This window comes from Astatotilapia calliptera, chromosome 1 (genome assembly GCF_964374335.1).
Source record: "Astatotilapia calliptera chromosome 1, fAstCal68.1, whole genome shotgun sequence".
Taxonomy (NCBI): domain Eukaryota; kingdom Metazoa; phylum Chordata; class Actinopteri; order Cichliformes; family Cichlidae; genus Astatotilapia; species Astatotilapia calliptera.
In genome coordinates, this window is record NC_137422.1 from 17,540,489 (window position 1) to 17,557,654 (window position 17,166).

General features: G+C 43.9%; 1 protein-coding gene across 2 annotated transcripts; it reads left to right on the forward strand.

Moving 5' to 3' along the window:
• Nucleotides 1-1,718: 1,718 nt before the first annotated feature.
• On the forward strand, nt 1,719-15,630 carry tpp2 (tripeptidyl peptidase 2). Of its 2 annotated transcripts, XM_026165590.2 has the most exons (29): nt 1,719-1,984; nt 2,869-2,997; nt 3,103-3,198; nt 3,681-3,785; nt 4,163-4,287; nt 4,426-4,589; nt 4,677-4,831; nt 4,924-5,000; nt 5,085-5,212; nt 5,349-5,597; nt 5,694-5,809; nt 5,901-6,072; nt 6,166-6,323; nt 6,412-6,488; nt 6,572-6,678; nt 10,303-10,457; nt 10,562-10,678; nt 10,779-10,879; nt 10,955-11,051; nt 11,151-11,288; nt 11,423-11,667; nt 12,060-12,138; nt 13,081-13,119; nt 13,534-13,685; nt 13,775-13,871; nt 13,973-14,103; nt 14,613-14,862; nt 14,985-15,104; nt 15,199-15,630. In XM_026165590.2, the coding sequence occupies exons 1-29, from the start codon at nt 1,820-1,822 to the stop codon at nt 15,286-15,288; spliced, it is 3,834 nt and encodes a 1,277-aa protein (XP_026021375.1). In that variant the 5' UTR covers nt 1,719-1,819; the 3' UTR covers nt 15,289-15,630. The 2 variants fall into 2 exon arrangements, with proteins under 2 accessions (XP_026021375.1, XP_026021384.1); XM_026165599.2 differs by lacking the exon at nt 13,081-13,119.
• The last annotated feature ends 1,536 nt before the right edge of the window (nt 15,631-17,166 follow it).

The window sequence follows — 17,166 nt, forward strand, 5'->3', positions numbered from 1 at the left end:
GTAGGAAAATACGGCCTTAAAGATGTTTATGACGTGCATTATTTCAGTTCAGCTAAATGGTTACGCCCTTGTGGTAAACCACAAGAGTGTGTTTAACTGCAAGTGTGTGCATGTAAGTGTATGTCTCTGCAAAAGGTATAAAACTGAGAATCTTACAAACCAACGATTTTATTAACAGAAAAAAAAGGGTGGGGGTGGGTGTGGGTGGGGGGAATATATATATACAGTATATGCATCCTGTTCATGACAACAAAATATGACTGCAGGAGTGTGGTTATCTCTGTGTGTTCATATGTGACAACGATGAGCCATTGACAGAAAGAGGAAGAGAAGACAGATGCTGATTAAAGGCAGATTAGTGAAACGATCCTAAGTGTTAGTTTTTTACGTGCAAACCAGGCATCATAACAGCATCTGAGGGCGTTGGCACACTTAAAATAACAAAGACTAACCCTTCCTTTTGTGGTTTTTTCTCCCCCCTTTTTTAATAGCACAACCACAAAGATTAACCTACAGTCTAGATATGTGAATCGATGTGCTATAAGTTGAGAGAGAAAGACGTGATATTGAGTTGTACAGATGGCGATTGACGTGGAAGGTTAATCCTGGTATTAGAGAGAAGATAAAAAAAAAAGCTCTATGAATACAGGATGAATCAAATCTGAATGTATGTCATTTGGTATGTGAGAGGGAGACAAATAAAACTTTCATTTTGTAACTTTTAATTTCTTCCTTATTCTCAGCACTGCATGTGTCAGAAAGAAAATAGAGAGCAGCACTTTTGTTGTTGGCTAGTAACAGTGTTACATTACAGAAAAACTAATAAAGAACACGTGCAAAAATATGAATAGCCCTTAATCCATCTTTCACAAATTTAATGACTTTAAAAACAACAACTGGGTGCTGTTTCTTCAGGATTTTCTCTAATCTACGCAGGGTTAAAATTCTAAAAATGTATATGCGCATACATTGCATCCATAGCCAACAAATTACAGATTGCTGTCCATAGGCTTGTTCAGATGGTTTTGTTGCCTTCAGTTCACAAAGCAGTAAATCATTATTAAAATCGCTTGGATTGTGGTTTAGTGCAAGCCGCTACTCTCCTAAGGGTGATGTTGATGCATTAAGACTTGATTTAATAAACCCGTTTGGGAGGATAAACTGTGCAGAGTTCCTACAGAGCACAAATATTTAACTGCAGCAAACACTCAGCGGTAATACAGCACCACCCAGTGCCACTTTTCACTAATGACCCAGGATTTACAAGATGCATGTGACAGCGTACAAGTCCTGCTCACCTCTACGGGTGGCCGATGAGACCTTTGCTCAGGTTGACCTGGAGATGACGTTTCACAAACACAAAAATGATCACAGCCAAAAATCAACTTTTCTGCACACACTGCAGATGCTGATACACCTCTGAGTTTTATCAGTCAGCCACCTCTGTGTGTGTGTGTGTGTGTGTGTGTGTGTGTGTGTGTGTGTGTGTGTGTGTGTGTGTGTGTGTGTGTGTGTGTGTGTGTGTGTGTGTGTACGTACGGGGATGTTATGAAGGATGTGAAACCTCTTGGCTTTCATGCAGTCATACACTGCTCATTTACACATCTTGGTTTCCAGCCAGCAGACAGTTCACATGACAGTAAAAACCCAGTCCAGACTAAAGCAGATAAGTTAACAGGCTGATAAAGGCCTGCTCGTTGGCCTGGGGTTACTGGAAGTACTGCCCCTTTAACCAGCTCTCCTCCCCGTCAGTCCCACACGCGTACTGTTGCTCTCTTCCCCATTTCGCTGCTTTGTTTTCATTGTCGCTCTTCCGATCATGGCTGCTCATTCTACCGAAGAGCCATTCCCCTTCCACGGGCTGCTCCCCAAAAAAGAAACCGGCGCTGCCTCTTACCTCACCCGGTTCCCCGAGTATGACGGCCGAGGGGTGCTCATCGCCATCCTCGACACCGGCGTGGATCCCGGGGCCCCCGGCATGCAGGTAGATCTGACCGGCTGCCTCGTGTTAAGCTACGACCTAGTTGGCGGAAGCTAGCGAAGCTAAAGGGCCGACTCATTCACTTCATTGGTATACAACGGCAGCGGCTAGCTATCTAGCTAGATACTTAGCATATGTGGATACACCAGTAGTTAACTTAACGCCACAATGACAACCATATCAAGGCAAAGCAGCTAGTAGTGTGTGTTTACCCCTGCTGTCAGAGTGTATTTCCGTGCTAATCTGGCGTACAGTTAGCCAGTAAGTTAAAATGTGTGCTAGCATGACAGCCTGGAAGCTAGCCGCTGAATTATTTTCGTGGGGGTTTTTTTGGGTTTTTTTTACCCCTCTTTATTCCAGTGTTTACACTATTAGATTTACACGCTGACTGGATGTAGCTAGCTTAATAGTAGCAAGGCAGAGTAAATTAAGCGTATTTGGCGTTTTGATAAGTGATCCGTAAACTCTGAAACTTTATCCAAACTGCCAAGTCACAACGTAAGAAAATAAGCCGACCAACACAGTGTTAAACACTACATGTTAGTCTAAACCTGCCAGTGCACATGTGTAAGTCTAGCTGGGTAGCTTTCATAATACATTGAGCTTATTTTCTGTTCTCTTGCTTCAGTCATGCTTGAGGGGCTGAGACTGAAACTGACTGCTTCTCTGGTAGTAAACAAATCCTCATGTTAAAAAACACGTTGAGCTTTTTCAGGTATCATTTTACCGGCTGAGTTACTTAGCTGATTTATGGATGACGATTCATTTAGTTTGCTGTCCACACACCCCTCCCCATTCAATGTAAGATACCAGTTATGATTTGCACCTTTTTCTGTCTGCATTCTAGTGGATTGCTGATTTCTTACAAATTTTTTTTGTTCTCTTAGGTTACAACTGAGGGGAAGCCAAAGATTGTTGACATCATTGATACGACAGGCAGTGGTGACGTGAACATGACCACTGTGGTGGAGCCTAAAGATGGGACAATCACCGGCCTCTCTGGCAGAACACTCAAGGTCAGTATATAAACACCTCAACGTACACAAACATTAAAAACATTCCTTTATAGGCGCTCTTTTACATCTGTTTCACACTGCATATTTTTTTTTAACATCGTCCAGATCCTTCCTGCTTGGGTCAATCCATCAGGGAAGTATCGCATTGGAGTTAAAAATGGCTACGAGTTCTTCCCCAAGGCTCTGAAAGAAAGAGTACAGGTAGGAAGAGGTGACATTATTACTTCATTTTGTCTGACACAGTGTTGAGCACAAAGCCCAGTACGCCTGACACGTGGACAATTAAGCTTGGACATGATAGCAACTGTTCAAAAGACTCATGGCATTGGAGCTTCTGGCCACTTGAGTCACAGACAGGCATTTTTTCCTGATGTTTCAACACTTCAGTCAGCTTTAGCGATAACACAGAAAAACTTGCTGAATTGTCCTCTTCCCTCTCATAGAAAATCCATCTGAAATCAGTGAACTGATAGGATTTCTGACCTTTATTCTGAATTGATTATCCATACTTGGAAAGTTTTTTCATATAATACACCCACCTGATGAATGAATGATGGGAAAAACATAATTGAAGTGTCCCTGTTGACAGCTCCTAAGCTCAGATTATTTCCTGAGTTGTATGTTAGACTGTGTGTTGTGTTGGAGAGTTATTGGATTTTTTTTTTGTGGTTTTTGACTACTAGAAAGAGCGAAAGGAGAAGATGTGGGATCCACCACACAGAGCAGCACTCGCTGAGGTTTGCCGCAAGACGGAAGAGTTTGACCTCGCTCATCCAAACCCCTCACAGGTCAGACCTGCTCCCTTGAGGTCATTTGAGAGAGAAAAAGGCAACGTTTATGTTAGAAAATATGTACATTTATAAATTCATAGAGCGACTTGGAGAAGAGAAAGTGAGAATGGCACAAATAATACATTTAAAGAAGTGGGATTGTGGGCTGATTATTGAACAAGAATGGTGATAAACAATTTTGAAAGATCAAAATCGGAAGTGACAAAGAAAATGGAGCAGCAAGAATAGCTGCTATCACCAAGAGGAATAAGGAGGGAATGTGAGAGGATCTAACGTATTGGGCTTCATTTCTTGCCTTTTCCAAGTGTAGTTAGGCACCCTTTACTAGCATGGGATGCCTCGACTGTATCTCTCATCTTTCAGTCTCTCCACAGATTGAGAAGTTGCAGAAAGAAGAGTTGCAGTGTCAGTCAGAGCTCCTGGCATCGCTAGAAAAGAAGTACAGTGATCCTGGGCCTGTATATGACTGTGTGCTTTGGCACGATGGCGTCACATGGAAGTACGGCCACCTTTAATTTTCTTTCCCCTTCTGTATCCTTACAGTTTTTTGTTGTTGTTGTTTTTGTTTTTTTTTACCCTTTCTTTTCACAACCTTCCCTTGTTTACCAGTAATCTATTTGTGATTTGTTCCCTTTAGGGCTGTAGTTGACACTTCAGAGTGCGGAGAGCTGTCCCAGTGCACTGTGCTGAGCTCATACAGAGAGTCACATGAGTATGCCACGTTAGGAACTGTCGAGATGCTTAACTATTCTGTTAATATTTATGATGACGGCAACACGCTCTGCATAGTCACCAGCGGAGGTGAGCCATCCCAGCGCATTAGATTCCTAATATGCCTAATAGTCAGGTATTCACACATGATCTAATGCTGCTTGTGCGCTCCTAAAGGGGCTCACGGGACACATGTGGCAAGCATCGCAGCAGGCTACTTCCCAGAGGAGCCCGAACGTAATGGTGTGGCCCCGGGTGCCCAAATCCTGGCTCTGAAGATTGGAGACACCCGCCTCAGCACCATGGAAACAGGCACAGGGCTCATCCGCGCGGTATATTCCTCAAAGTCCTGAGAATATAGATTTAAAGAAAATATCTGTATATGTTTGCACCATTTTATTCTTTATTTGTCTGTCATTTAAAGATGATTGAAGTAATCAACTACAAGTGTGACCTGGTTAACTACAGTTATGGGGAGGCCACACACTGGCCCAATTCAGGGTAAGTACATGGAGAGCAGGCGCTGCCTCTGTAGCTCGTCGTTGCTTACTGTTACTCATTTGTCGCTGTCTTTTTGTCCTTCAGGAGGATTTGTGAGGTGATCACTGAAGCTGTGCAGAAACACAACGTGATCTTTGTGTCAAGCGCGGGAAATAACGGCCCCTGCCTCACTACAGTCGGCTGCCCAGGAGGAACCACCAGCAGTGTTATAGGTACACGCTCGGATGAAACCAGTGCTTCTCAAACTGTTAAGCCTGCAGTGGGTCCTGGACCACGGATTGATAACCTCTGGATCAAAACATCTGTCCAGCCATGCTTGGTTTCATTTTTGCTTTGTTCATTCTGCAGGAGTTGGCGCATACGTGACGCCAGACATGATGGTGGCAGAATACTCCCTGAGGGAGAAGCTGCCTCCGAACCAGTACACCTGGTCATCGAGGGGTCCCAGTACCGACGGGGCCCTGGGGGTCAGCATCAGCGCCCCTGGCGGTGCCATTGCATCCGTGCCCAACTGGACCCTTCGTGGTACCCAGCTGATGAACGGCACATCCATGTCATCACCTAACGCTTGTGGCGGCATCGCACTAGTCCTCTCAGGTGGGTCTAGTGAGATGTGATAATTCAGCCTGCTGTGTGTAGAGAAATGTGTGTGAATTCAAAGCTGATGCTGGTGTTTGCTGTTTTGTGAAAAAGGATTGAAACAGAACGGGATCCATCCCTCAGCTCCTGCTGTGAGAAGAGCGCTGGAAAACACTGCTCTGAAGGTTGATGACATCGAGGTGTTTGCACAGGGCCATGGAATAATCCAGGTACTGTGATTGTAAGACTTTCAACCTGATATTCTGCCATTTCTTTCCCTGATAGATGTTAAACAAATGTATCGTTTTGTCTTCCTCTCAGGTGGAAAAGGCGTTAGACTACCTCACTCAGCACGCCTCTTTACCCACAAGCCACCTAGGCTTCTCGGTAAGTGTGGGAACACAGAGAGGCATCTACCTCAGGGACCCAGCCCACGTTCTTGGACCCACTGATCACGGAGTTGGAATTGAGCCCATCTTTCCAGAGAACACAGGTACTTTCATACATCATGTTTTTATTTATTTATATTTTTGTTCTTTTTTTTTTTTTTTTTTAAGAATGTAGCTATCTTCTTCTTCCATCACAGGAAACTCTGAGCGAATCAACCTGCAGCTTCACTTGGCGCTCACGTGCGCTGCCCCGTGGGTCCAGTGCCCCTCCCACCTCGAGCTCATGAACCAGTGTCGTCACATTAACGTCCGCATCGACCCCGTTGGACTGAGAGAGGGAGTCCACTACACAGAGGTGGGCACCACGTGAAGGAGAGAATGAGTCAAAAAATCGAGCTCATGTGTCTGCGTGCACTTACGTTCACTTTGAATTTGTCTTTCAGGTGTGTGGGTATGATACAGCAGCTTCTACCTGTGGGCCACTATTCAGAGTTCCAATCACAGTTGTTATCCCTGCCAAGTAAGTCAGTACATGCTTGCCCCCCGCTCCGCATAAGAGGTTTGTGTGTTTCTCTGTCTGATGGATCTTCTCTCTTCCTACAGAGTAATAGACAGTCGTAGTCATGAGGTGTGTTTCACAGACGTCCACTTTAGACCGGGCCAGATCAGACGCCACTTCATTACTGTTCCTCAGGGAGCCTCCTGGGCAGGTTGGTGTCTCTCTGTTTTCCACTGACACTGTGCTAACGCTGGGCCTGATCTGCCTCCCTTTAGAGAACTGGCCCACATTAGCCAAACCCTAAGTAGCAGAAGTTGGACTAATTTCCATGGGGAAGCATCATTGCTTGGTCTTGCGGGATCACTCCTATAGTTGGTTCCAAATTTGTGCACAGCAATTTAGTGGTGCCTTGCAGGTACCAGCTTTTTTTTTTTTTTTTTTTTTTTGTGCCCAGTACCATTCTATGAACGTTTCTATCATATCTATACGGTCACAGTGATGGAAGCTAATATTAAAGATGGTGAAGGTTAAAAAAATGAGATTGGGTTTGGAAATATAGTGTACACCAGTCACTCAACTACAGAGAGTGCAGAATTATTAGGCAAGTTGTATTTTTGAGGAATAATTTTATTATTGAACAACAACCATGTTCTCAATGAACCCAAAAAACTCATTAATATCAAAGCTGAATGTTTTTGGAAGTAGTTTTTAGTTTGTTTTTAGTTTTAGCTATTTTAGGGGGATATCTGTGTGTGCAGGTGACTATTACTGTGCATAATTATTAGGCAACTTAACAAAAAACAAATATATACCCATTTCAATCATTTATTTTTACCAGTGAAACCAATATAACATCTCCACATTCACAAATATACATTTCTGACATTCAAAAACAAAACAAAAACAAATCAGCGACCAATATAGCCACCTTTCTTTGCAAGGACACTCAAAAGCCTGCCATCCATGGATTCTGTCAGTGTTTTGATCTGTTCACCATCAACATTGCGTGCAGCAGCAACCGCAGCCTCCCAGACACTGTTCAGAGAGGTGTACTGTTTTCCCTCCTTGTAAATCTCACATTTGATGATGGACCACAGGTTCTCAATGGGGTTCAGATCAGGTGAACAAGGAGGCCATGTCATTAGTTTTTCTTCTTTTATACCCTTTCTTGCCAGCCACGCTGTGGAGTACTTGGACGCGTGTGATGGAGCATTGTCCTGCATGAAAATCATGTTTTTCTTGAAGGATGCAGACTTCTTCCTGTACCACTGCTTGAAGAAGGTGTCTTCCAGAAACTGGCAGTAGGACTGGGAGTTGAGCTTGACTCCATCCTCAACCCGAAAAGGCCCCACAAGCTCATCTTTGATGATACCAGCCCAAACCAGTACTCCACCTCCACCTTGCTGGCGTCTGAGTCGGACTGGAGCTCTCTGCCCTTTACCAATCCAGCCACGGGCCCATCCATCTGGCCCATCAAGACTCACTCTCATTTCATCAGTCCATAAAACTTTAGAAAAAACAGTCTTGAGATATTTCTTGGCCCAGTCTTGACGTTTCAGCTTGTGTGTCTTGATCAGTGGTGGTCGTCTTTCAGCCTTTCTTACCTTGGCCATGTCTCTGAGTATTGCACACCTTGTGCTTTTGGGCACTCCAGTGATGTTGCAGCTCTGAAATATGGCCAAACTGGTGGCAAGTGGCATCTTGGCAGCTGCACGCTTGACTTTTCTCAGTTCATGGGCAGTTATTTTGCGCCTTGGTTTTTCCACACGCTTCTTGCGACCCAGTTGACTATTTTGAATGAAACGCTTGATTGTTCGATGATCACGCTTCAGAAGCTTTGCAATTTTGAGACTGCTGCATCCCTCTGCAAGATATCTCACTATTTGACTTTTCTGAGCCTGTCAAGTCCTTCTTTTGACCCATTTTGCCAAAGGAAAGGACGTTGCCTAATAATTATGCACACCTGATATAGGGTGTTGATGCCATTAGACCACACCCCTTCTCATTACAGAGATGCACATCACCTAATATGCTTAATTGGTAGTAGGCTTTCGAGCCTATACAGCTTGGAGTAAGACAACATGCATGAAGAGGATGATGTGGACAAAATACTCATTTGCCTAATAATTCTGCACTCCCTGTATTCATATCATTGAATTCAGGCGTTCCAGCCGCTTCCATGATCACAGGTGTGTAAAATCAAACACCAAGCCATGAAGGCTACTTTTACAAACAGTTATGATAGAATGAGTCGCTCTCAGGAGCTCAGTGAATTCCAGTAAGGTATGTGATAGAATGTCACCTGTGCAACAAGCCAGGCGGGAAATTTCCTCACTGTTACATATTGCACAGTCAACTGTTAATTATAGCTTAGATCCAGTGAAAAGATCTCGTAATGCTTCAGTTACTGAGTCAGCAGAGCATTGGTGACTTTTATGCACTGTGAGCCTCAGCTGTTGGTGACTGCTCTCTATAACTTTAAGCGGTCTGCCACTTCATGGCTGAGTTGGTGCGTTTCCTAAATGCTTTTACTTTGCAGCAGTACCACTCTTCGCTGATTCTGTAAAATCTAGGATGGAAAAAATTTCTGACTTGGTGCCGTGGGCCCATCCTATTACAGCACCACAGTCGAATTCAGTGAGCTCTTTAGAATGGCTCATTCTTTCACAAATGTTTATAGAGGCAGACTGCATGGCTGGCTGTTTGATATTGTTTTATATATCTGTGGCAAAGGGAGTGAAAGCACCGCAACAATTAGGTGTGTAGCCCAACATGTTTGACCATATAGTGGATATCTTGATTGCGCACGCCTCAGAATAATTGAAGAATCTGATTCTTCTTGTTCTTGTTCTTCTTGTTCTTGTTCTTGCTCTTCTTCTTCTTCTTGCTCTTCTTCTTCTTCTTGCTCTTCTTCTTCTTCTTGCTCTTCTTCTTCTTCTTGCTCTTCTTCTTCTTCTTGCTCTTCTTCTTCTTCTTGCTCTTCTTCTTCTTCTTCTTGCTCTTCTTCTTCTTCTTCTTGCTCTTCTTCTTCTGCTGCTGCTGCTTCTTCTGCTGCTGCTGCTTCTTCGGCTGTATCCCAATTCAGGGTCTGCAGCCTTAAAGTACGCAGCGTCAACGATCCTCAATGGCCACGTACTTAAAGACCGCTAAGGCCGGAAGTGCGAGGCTTGTGAAATGGGATGGTCTAGCCTCCGTTGCGCTGCGCAGGTTGCCTAGCAACCATGATACTAATAGCTGGATACGTTTCATACAGCATTGTCTGACAAAAATGAAGGAGAAAATCTTTTGTTTGTTTGTTTGTTTGTTTCTACATGAGCTTTGATCATTCTCTGATTAAGATCAGCTATTGAACGGCGTATATTTTAAAGTAAAGGCTTTAAGACCAAGTTAGTACAAACGTCACTAATGTCACATAACTTTGCCGACATGTGGCCAACAGTAATGTTTTAATGTTCTTCATTATTAAACATTTGCACATAAATAAGTGACATAATATTCAGTACTTACTTAAAGTTTACTCTTCGGGCGCCCCTTATCCGCTGTTTTTTTTCCCGGCAAAATTATCCACACCACCGCCGCGCTATGCATTCTGGGATATGTTGGGCCACGAAGTCTACACCGCCACGTCCTTAAAATTCAGGGAAATGAAGGACGCATTTGAGGGCCGCATTTCGAGCAGTCTTCGAATTGGGACAGCCTTCGTCGCATCGCTGTGACGTAATCGGCCTTAAAATGCGGCCTTTAAGGCTGCAGACCCTGAATTGGGATACAGCCTTCTTCTTCTGCTGCTTCTTCTTCTGTTTTTTTAACCTCTGTTCTTGTCTCTCTCTTGCAGAGGTCACACTGACGTCTCATTCGGGAGACGTCTCGTCAAAGTTTGTTCTCCATGCAGTGCACCTGGTCAAACAGAAAGCCTACAGAGCAAATGAGTTCTACAAGTTCTCGTCACTATTGGAGAGAGGCTCACTAACTGAGGCTTTCCCTGTTCTGGTGTGTATATTTATATTCTCTTAGCTTGGATTCAACATGTAAATTATGATGTGGAAAAACAAAACAGTGTGGATAAGCACTGTGCTTTATAATCTCTTCTCCAGTCAGGTAAAGTGGTAGAGTTCTGCATTGCACGCTGGTGGGCGAGCCTGGGTGACGTCACGGTGGACTACACCATCGCCTTCCATGGGCTCAACACGTCTCCGTCACCCCTGCACATAGTAAGAACAAAGAGAACAGCAACAGCAGGAATTAAGACGCTGCTCAGACCGTATCGGTTCTCTTCTGTCTCTTTTCTGACTCTGGTTTGTGACTGCGCAGCATGCCTCGGAGGGAGTGACGAGTTTCGAAGTGTTTTCACCACTGAGATACGAAGAAGTGTCTCCAACTATCACCCTCAAGTCGTGGGTTCAGCCTCTGAGGTGAGTGTAGGTGTGCACAATTTGGTTCTAACTTTAGTTGTAGCTCCTTTATTGAGCCCATTGTCTGTTTTGTAGGCCCTTAAGTTCAAAGATAAAAGCGTTGGGGATGAGGGATGTTCTGCCTGATAACAGACAACTCTATGAGATCGTGCTCACCTACAGCTTTCACCAGGTAAAACCACCTGCACAACATATGAAGAGGAAAACGTAGCTTTTTTTTTTTTTTTTTTTTTTGGCCATGTGTGTATAATCTTCTCCTGCTTGTTTTCAGCCCAAGAGTGGAGAAGTTACACCCAGCTGCCCAATGCTGTGTGAGCTGCTGTACGAGTCAGAGTTTGACAGTCAGCTCTGGATGCTGTTTGACCAGAACAAGAGACTGCTGGGCTCTGGTGACGCCTATCCACACCAGGTACACATGAAGACCATGCCACAAGGAATGCCTGTACACGCATTTCTGAACCGTTCCTTCATACCTGCAGGTTGTACCTGCTTTATGATGATGGGAAAGTGGATTTTAAAAAAAGAAATGTTTTATTTTTACAGTATTCTTTAAAGCTGGAAAAGGGAGACTACACTATCCGGCTGCAGGTCCGCCACGAGCAGTCCAGTGAGCTGGAGCGACTTAAGGATCTGCCGTTCGTGGTTTCTCACCGTCTCTCCACCACCCTCAGCCTGGATGTCTACGAGACACATCGCGCTGCCCTCATGGCCAAGAAGAAGGTGAATTCTGTCACCTTGTCCCCGGGTGCCACACAGCCTTTCTACGTCACAGGCCTGCCAGATGACAAGTGAGTCAAACCCACCAAGGGGCCAGACATATTTAGTCTGCATATCCATGCTCCAAAACTCTTTATTTCCTGTGGCCTTGCACCGCAGCACCATTTTTGGTCTCTAAATAGATTTGGTTGCTCTTTACACGCAACATTTCATTTCATCCACTTCAATTACCACAGATACTCTCTGTGGTATGCAGCTGCAAGCTCGTTGGCTAATGACTGACTCGTCAGTGAGCATGTGGTGTCACAGTCAGACCAGGTTTTTGTAACCATGATGATGATCATTATCTCTAGACTTCAAAACAGGACCACAAACCAGTGTGAAAATACTTCACCTTTAAAATATGTGAGTCTTTATTTATAATTCTGAATTTATTCTCTTTCTTCCTTTACTTTGTTTACAGGATCCCGAAGGGAACGAGTCCAGGATGCTACCTTTCAGGCTCTCTCGTCGTGCCCAAGAGCGAGTATGGCAAGAAAGCTGTGAGTAGCTTTGTTCTTTGTAAACTTCGATACTTCAAAGAAATATGTGGTCCTGCTCATCAGGACCCAAAGTCGTGCTGGATTTCACATTTCCTGCCAAGCATTCACTTAGATGCATTTAATGTGAAGCCGCCAGGACTCGCAGTCCTGAGGATCAGAAAACACCGGTGCTCGATTGCTCCCCTCCACGCACAAACCTGTTGAAGTTGAAGCCTGATATATTTTTTTTCTCATTCATTTGGCTTCTGTTTCAATCCAGAATCAATCTAATGTGGTAAATGCGGCTCTCTCACACATTGAATACAGCTGAGTCCGATTGTTTGGAAAATTTGGAAGAATTTTAGTTGGAAAAGACAAAGATTTTTTTCCCAACTAAATTAATGTGAGGGGGATTTGCTACTTACCACTGGGCCTGGGGGCTGTTTGCAATAACCCTGCCAAAATTTGCTCTACAATTGTTTTGTTTTGTGTGCAGAGCCTGTTCTCTTGGTTTTTCTTCGTTTGCAAGCACTCACTTTAACTTCCCTAAAGACGCTTCGTGAATCAACTCTTAATGTCTTTCTTTCCCTTTTTTTAAATTTTTTTTTATTTTAAGCTTGTGTGTGTTCGTGGCTTTACTTGGTGGCTGCGGCGCAAAAGACTTCAGTTTGAACTCTAGCAGCCATTTACAGATCAGTGTTTTCCACTTATACTTATATAATTATCAGAACCTATATAGTTCTGATAATGCACTGATTGCATTCAGTTTTCCCTGCTGCAGGAATAAAGGAAATAAGTAGATCAGATGTGTTTAGATTTAAATCTAAGACCACACGTTTAGTGAGCAACAGGTAGGTGTGCGGACTCTCCGAGTCTGCCAGTGAGGATGAAATAAAGAGAGAATCCTTTTTTCTGGTGTGCTTGTGTTGTCTCTTCCTTACTGTGTGTTATTCTGACCACCAGGGGCAGGCCTCAGCAAAACGACAAGGGAAGTTTAAAAAGGTACTGGATGAGCTAGAAACACTGTACAACAGAGCGTCCACTGCTCTCCTACCATCTGGAAATGGCTTACTCTTTGCCTTAAGCTAGGATTTGTTACTTCTGCTTTATCATTTCAAAGCATGTCAGTATTTCTGTTCTTTGATGCATTGTTCGACAGAGTAGTTAGTTTTCTGGTGGTCAATACAATTATCTTTTTAGTTATAATTGAAACTTTTATAACTGGGTATTTTTTCCTTAATTTAAAAATCAGTGAAACGGGAGGATTTTGATGCTTTAAGTTAGCAGAGGGTGAGAATTTGGGATATGATGATGGATTATGTTGAAGGTTGAATGACTTTATTTCGACTGAGCTGGTTTGTTTGTTTGTTTGTTTGTTTTGTGCGTGTGTGTGTGTGTGTGTGTACATTTATGCAGGATGTCGTTCCCGTCTTCTACCACTTAATTCCTGCTCCCAACAAAACAAAGAATGGAGGGAAGGAGAAGGACAAGGAAGGAGAGAAGGAGAAGGACGTTAAGGACGAGTTTGCAGAAGCTATGAGGGATCTGAAGATTCAGTGGATGACCAAGTGTGTGCACTTTCTCATCTCTTATGTCCGCCAACGCTTCAACTCGGCTTCATTTCTCGCTCATCCGTGTGTCACCTTTTACTGTTCAGGTTAGATTCCAGCGCTGTTTATGACGAACTGATGGAAAACTACGCCGACTACCTGGCACTGCATGTGCAAAGGCTCCACCAGCTGGACTCGGAAAAGGTGAAAGAGGAACGGGGAATGTGCCAGGAGTCGTGGGACGGAGTTTAAACTGTGCGACCTTGTTGACTCACAGTCATTTTTTTCTTTTGTTTACGTTTAAGGAGCGTGTGAAACGCCTCAAGGAGGTGGTGTCAGCAGCAGACCTCGTCATCTCCCGCATCGACCAGACAGCCTTGGCTGTTTACCTCACCATGAAGACGGACCCACGGCCGGACGCCGCTTCTATCAAGAGGTATGTTGCTCCAAGGAGCAGCGTTAACACCACAAACTAGTTTTATTAAATATTTCAGTCTAGCTTAAGCATGAACCCCTGAGAAGGTGTTCCACACATAACAAATTTTATTAGTTTAGTTTGTTTTTGGCAGCTCAAACAAGAGCTCAACTCTTCAATCCATTGAAAACCTACTAGAAAAAAACCCTTGATGTTGTTTTGTGACCTGGCTCATATTTTTCTGCAAACTCCAGGCATTCTGTTCTATAAACAGGCATTCTTTACCTTAGTTGTACATGAAGTACATTTTAGAATTTAGGCTCCTTTATTTGTTTGTTTTTTTATAAAAAAAAAAAAGAACAATAATAATAATAAATTTATAAAGCGCCTTTCAAGACACCCAAGGACACGTTACAATAGGATAAAACACATAATGGAAAAATGACAAACTGAAGAACAATAAAACAAAAGCACAATTAGGCTTAACGTAGCCGTGCTGCTCTTGACCTCTGGTAATATTTGTGTATCAGCGACATGGAGAAGCAGAAGTCGTCCCTGCTCGACGCTCTGTGCAGGAAGGGCTGCGCTCTTGCCGACCAGCTCCTCCTACCCCCCTCGTCGCAGGATGGCGCCGGGGCTGTCGCCACGGGGCAGACGGTGGCTGAAGAGCCTGCAGAGGAGGCGGCCAGCAGCTCTGATGACATCCTGCAGAACATTTCCAAAGCCCTGATGGATACATTCTGGGAGGTGCAGAAGTGGGCGGAGCTAACTGAGTCCAAGGTAAGAGAAGTCAAATTGGTGTTTGTTTGTTTTGGGTTTTTTGTTTTTGTTTTTGGGGTTTTTTAAGATTTGGGGTCATGGCTAAAGTTTTCTTTCTGTGTTTCTTTGCCTTGGCTGCTCAGGTGTTGATGTTTTCATATAAACACGCTCTGGTGAACAAGATGTACGGGCGGGCTTTAAAATACGCCTCAAAGATGGTGGAGGAGAAGCCCAGCAAAGAAAACATGAAGAACTCCATCCAGGTACGGCAGCAGTGACGGCCAGCACATGATGACGTCTTTTTCACTGCAGTGATTTTTAATTATTCTTTTTTTTTTTCTGTTTCTCGTTCCTCAGCTCATGCGTCACCTCGGATGGACACACTGCGCTGCTTTCAGCGAGAACTGGCTCCCCGTCATGTACCCCGCCGACTACACGCTGTTCTAGGCAACGGCGCGCACACACCTGCATGCACGCTCGGGCAGCACAGCCACCCACGGTCCCATCACATGACAACTACGATATCATGTCCCTCAGGGTCACATGGTCTATGCATTCAACCAACCAGCTGCCTCCTCAGATTATTTTTTTTTTTTTTTTTTTTTTAAATGTAATTGTTGATGAACACCAAATAAATGATGACGGCGAGCGTAAGTGGAGGGATCATGCTCATCCTGAAGCTACCTTTAAACATGTTGTCGAGCAGCCTCGGCTGTTCAGCAAGAAAAACAACCAATAAATGAGTTTTTAAGAGCTCTGAACTCTCTCGAGGGTGGGCTTGATCCTGCAGCTCAGTCGTCGTCCTTTATTTTGCTGTCATCCACAGATTTTTGGAGGCGTTCACATCCACCCCATTCTCAGCTGTCTGGACTTCATTTCACATGAAAAACCTCATTGTCTGGTGTAAATACTGTAAAAAACAAAAACAAAAGGGCCACGACCCGGTTTATTAGCGAAGAAAACAAACTGACTACTCAAAGCTTGCTGTTATACTTCAGAGAGAAGACGGAGGACTCGCTGCTGCACACGTGCAGACACACGGCGCCTGATCCTTGAGTTAAAAGGGAGTCATAGACAGAGCTCAATCTCCCTTTTTTCTTTTCTTTTGATTGTCCAGCCCGCCTGGGTTAAAGCTACCATTTATTCTTGTCTGTCTCAGAACACACAACAGTTTTGAGGTGCCTTTCTTCATGTACCTTGACCTTTTCTGATGGGATGAAACACAGGTCGTAGGGGGAGGATTTGACCACAGGAGGCGCTCATCCGCTTTCACCCATCAACCTTCAGTGGTGTCGACGGATGCGTCGAAGCTCGTATCAGCAGCGCGACGAGCCGCGTGCTCGCTGCGTCACCGCCGCCTTCGACAACCACCTAAAACAGACCTCACTAACGTCACGATGCAGTCGCGGGCAGCGGTAGGATGTTCGGATCTGGTTTCATCGTAAAACTTTCACACAGTGTTAAGACGAGTTTCTGTGCAGCAGTCACGGCGTTGCACATGTACACAGTGTCATAAAATAATGTACATACACTCATAACTTACAGTATATTAAGATGCAATAGGTATATAACACAAAAATATTCTAATCGATGTGTTTTGAGTATATGCATGTCTTCTAGGATGTAAGGAAGCATAGTTTTGTGGAAGCGGATTTTCAGTTTCTATTTGAATGATTTTTAATCGCTGACGGTATCCTCTGATGTTGTTTTCATGTGTGCGTGTCTGTGAGTGAATATTATTTGTGAGGGTGTTTTTGTGTACATCGACATTTCTCCCAGTGAGACTGTAACGAAAGCCATTTAGAGGGGAGCTGAGCATAAGTTTTGTTTTTTGCTTTTGAGGACTAACACAGTGCTTTTGTCCAATTTATCTAATTTACACAGACCTTAAATTACAGCTTCTGCAAGTTGTGATTTTTTTGTTTTTTTTCTTTGAACTTAATAGGTCTGGACATTTGCCATGTGCCACATGTTTCTCTACTCAAAATAATCCAGGCGAGGTTGGTGCCTGAGTAGAGCTCAGAGTTTATGATACACAATGCTCATCTGCTGAAAAGTGCGTGTGTGAGAAGTGAGTGAGGTTTGCAGCTAATGTACATTTTATTTTCCTCCTTACCTTGGAATGGGCGCGGCTCTGAGGCTTTGTGCATGCTTTTTCTTCATGTAGTGACGATGTGATGTGTAAATGGTCGACGCTGCCGTGTGCAAGCATAGGAAAACGGTGTAGATGGAAAAAATGCTTCTAAAAATAGACAAACCTCACAACATGCTTCTGAAAGCTGTTCAGCAAAAATTCAAAGGGTTGTATTTAAGGGTGTATCTAAC

What these genes read in the sequence shown, in the direction of transcription:
- tpp2 (XM_026165590.2), top strand. Translation starts at nt 1,820, where the DNA reads ATGGCTGCTCATTCTACCGAAGAGCCATTCCCCTTCCACGGGCTGCTC. An exon ending in GACAAGGGAAGTTTAAAAAG is followed by an intron (nt 13,120 to 13,533) that starts GTACTGGATGAG and finishes ACATTTATGCAG; the next exon opens with GATGTCGTTCCCGTCTTCTA. An exon ending in AAGATTCAGTGGATGACCAA is followed by an intron (nt 13,686 to 13,774) that starts GTGTGTGCACTT and finishes TTTACTGTTCAG; the next exon opens with GTTAGATTCCAGCGCTGTTT.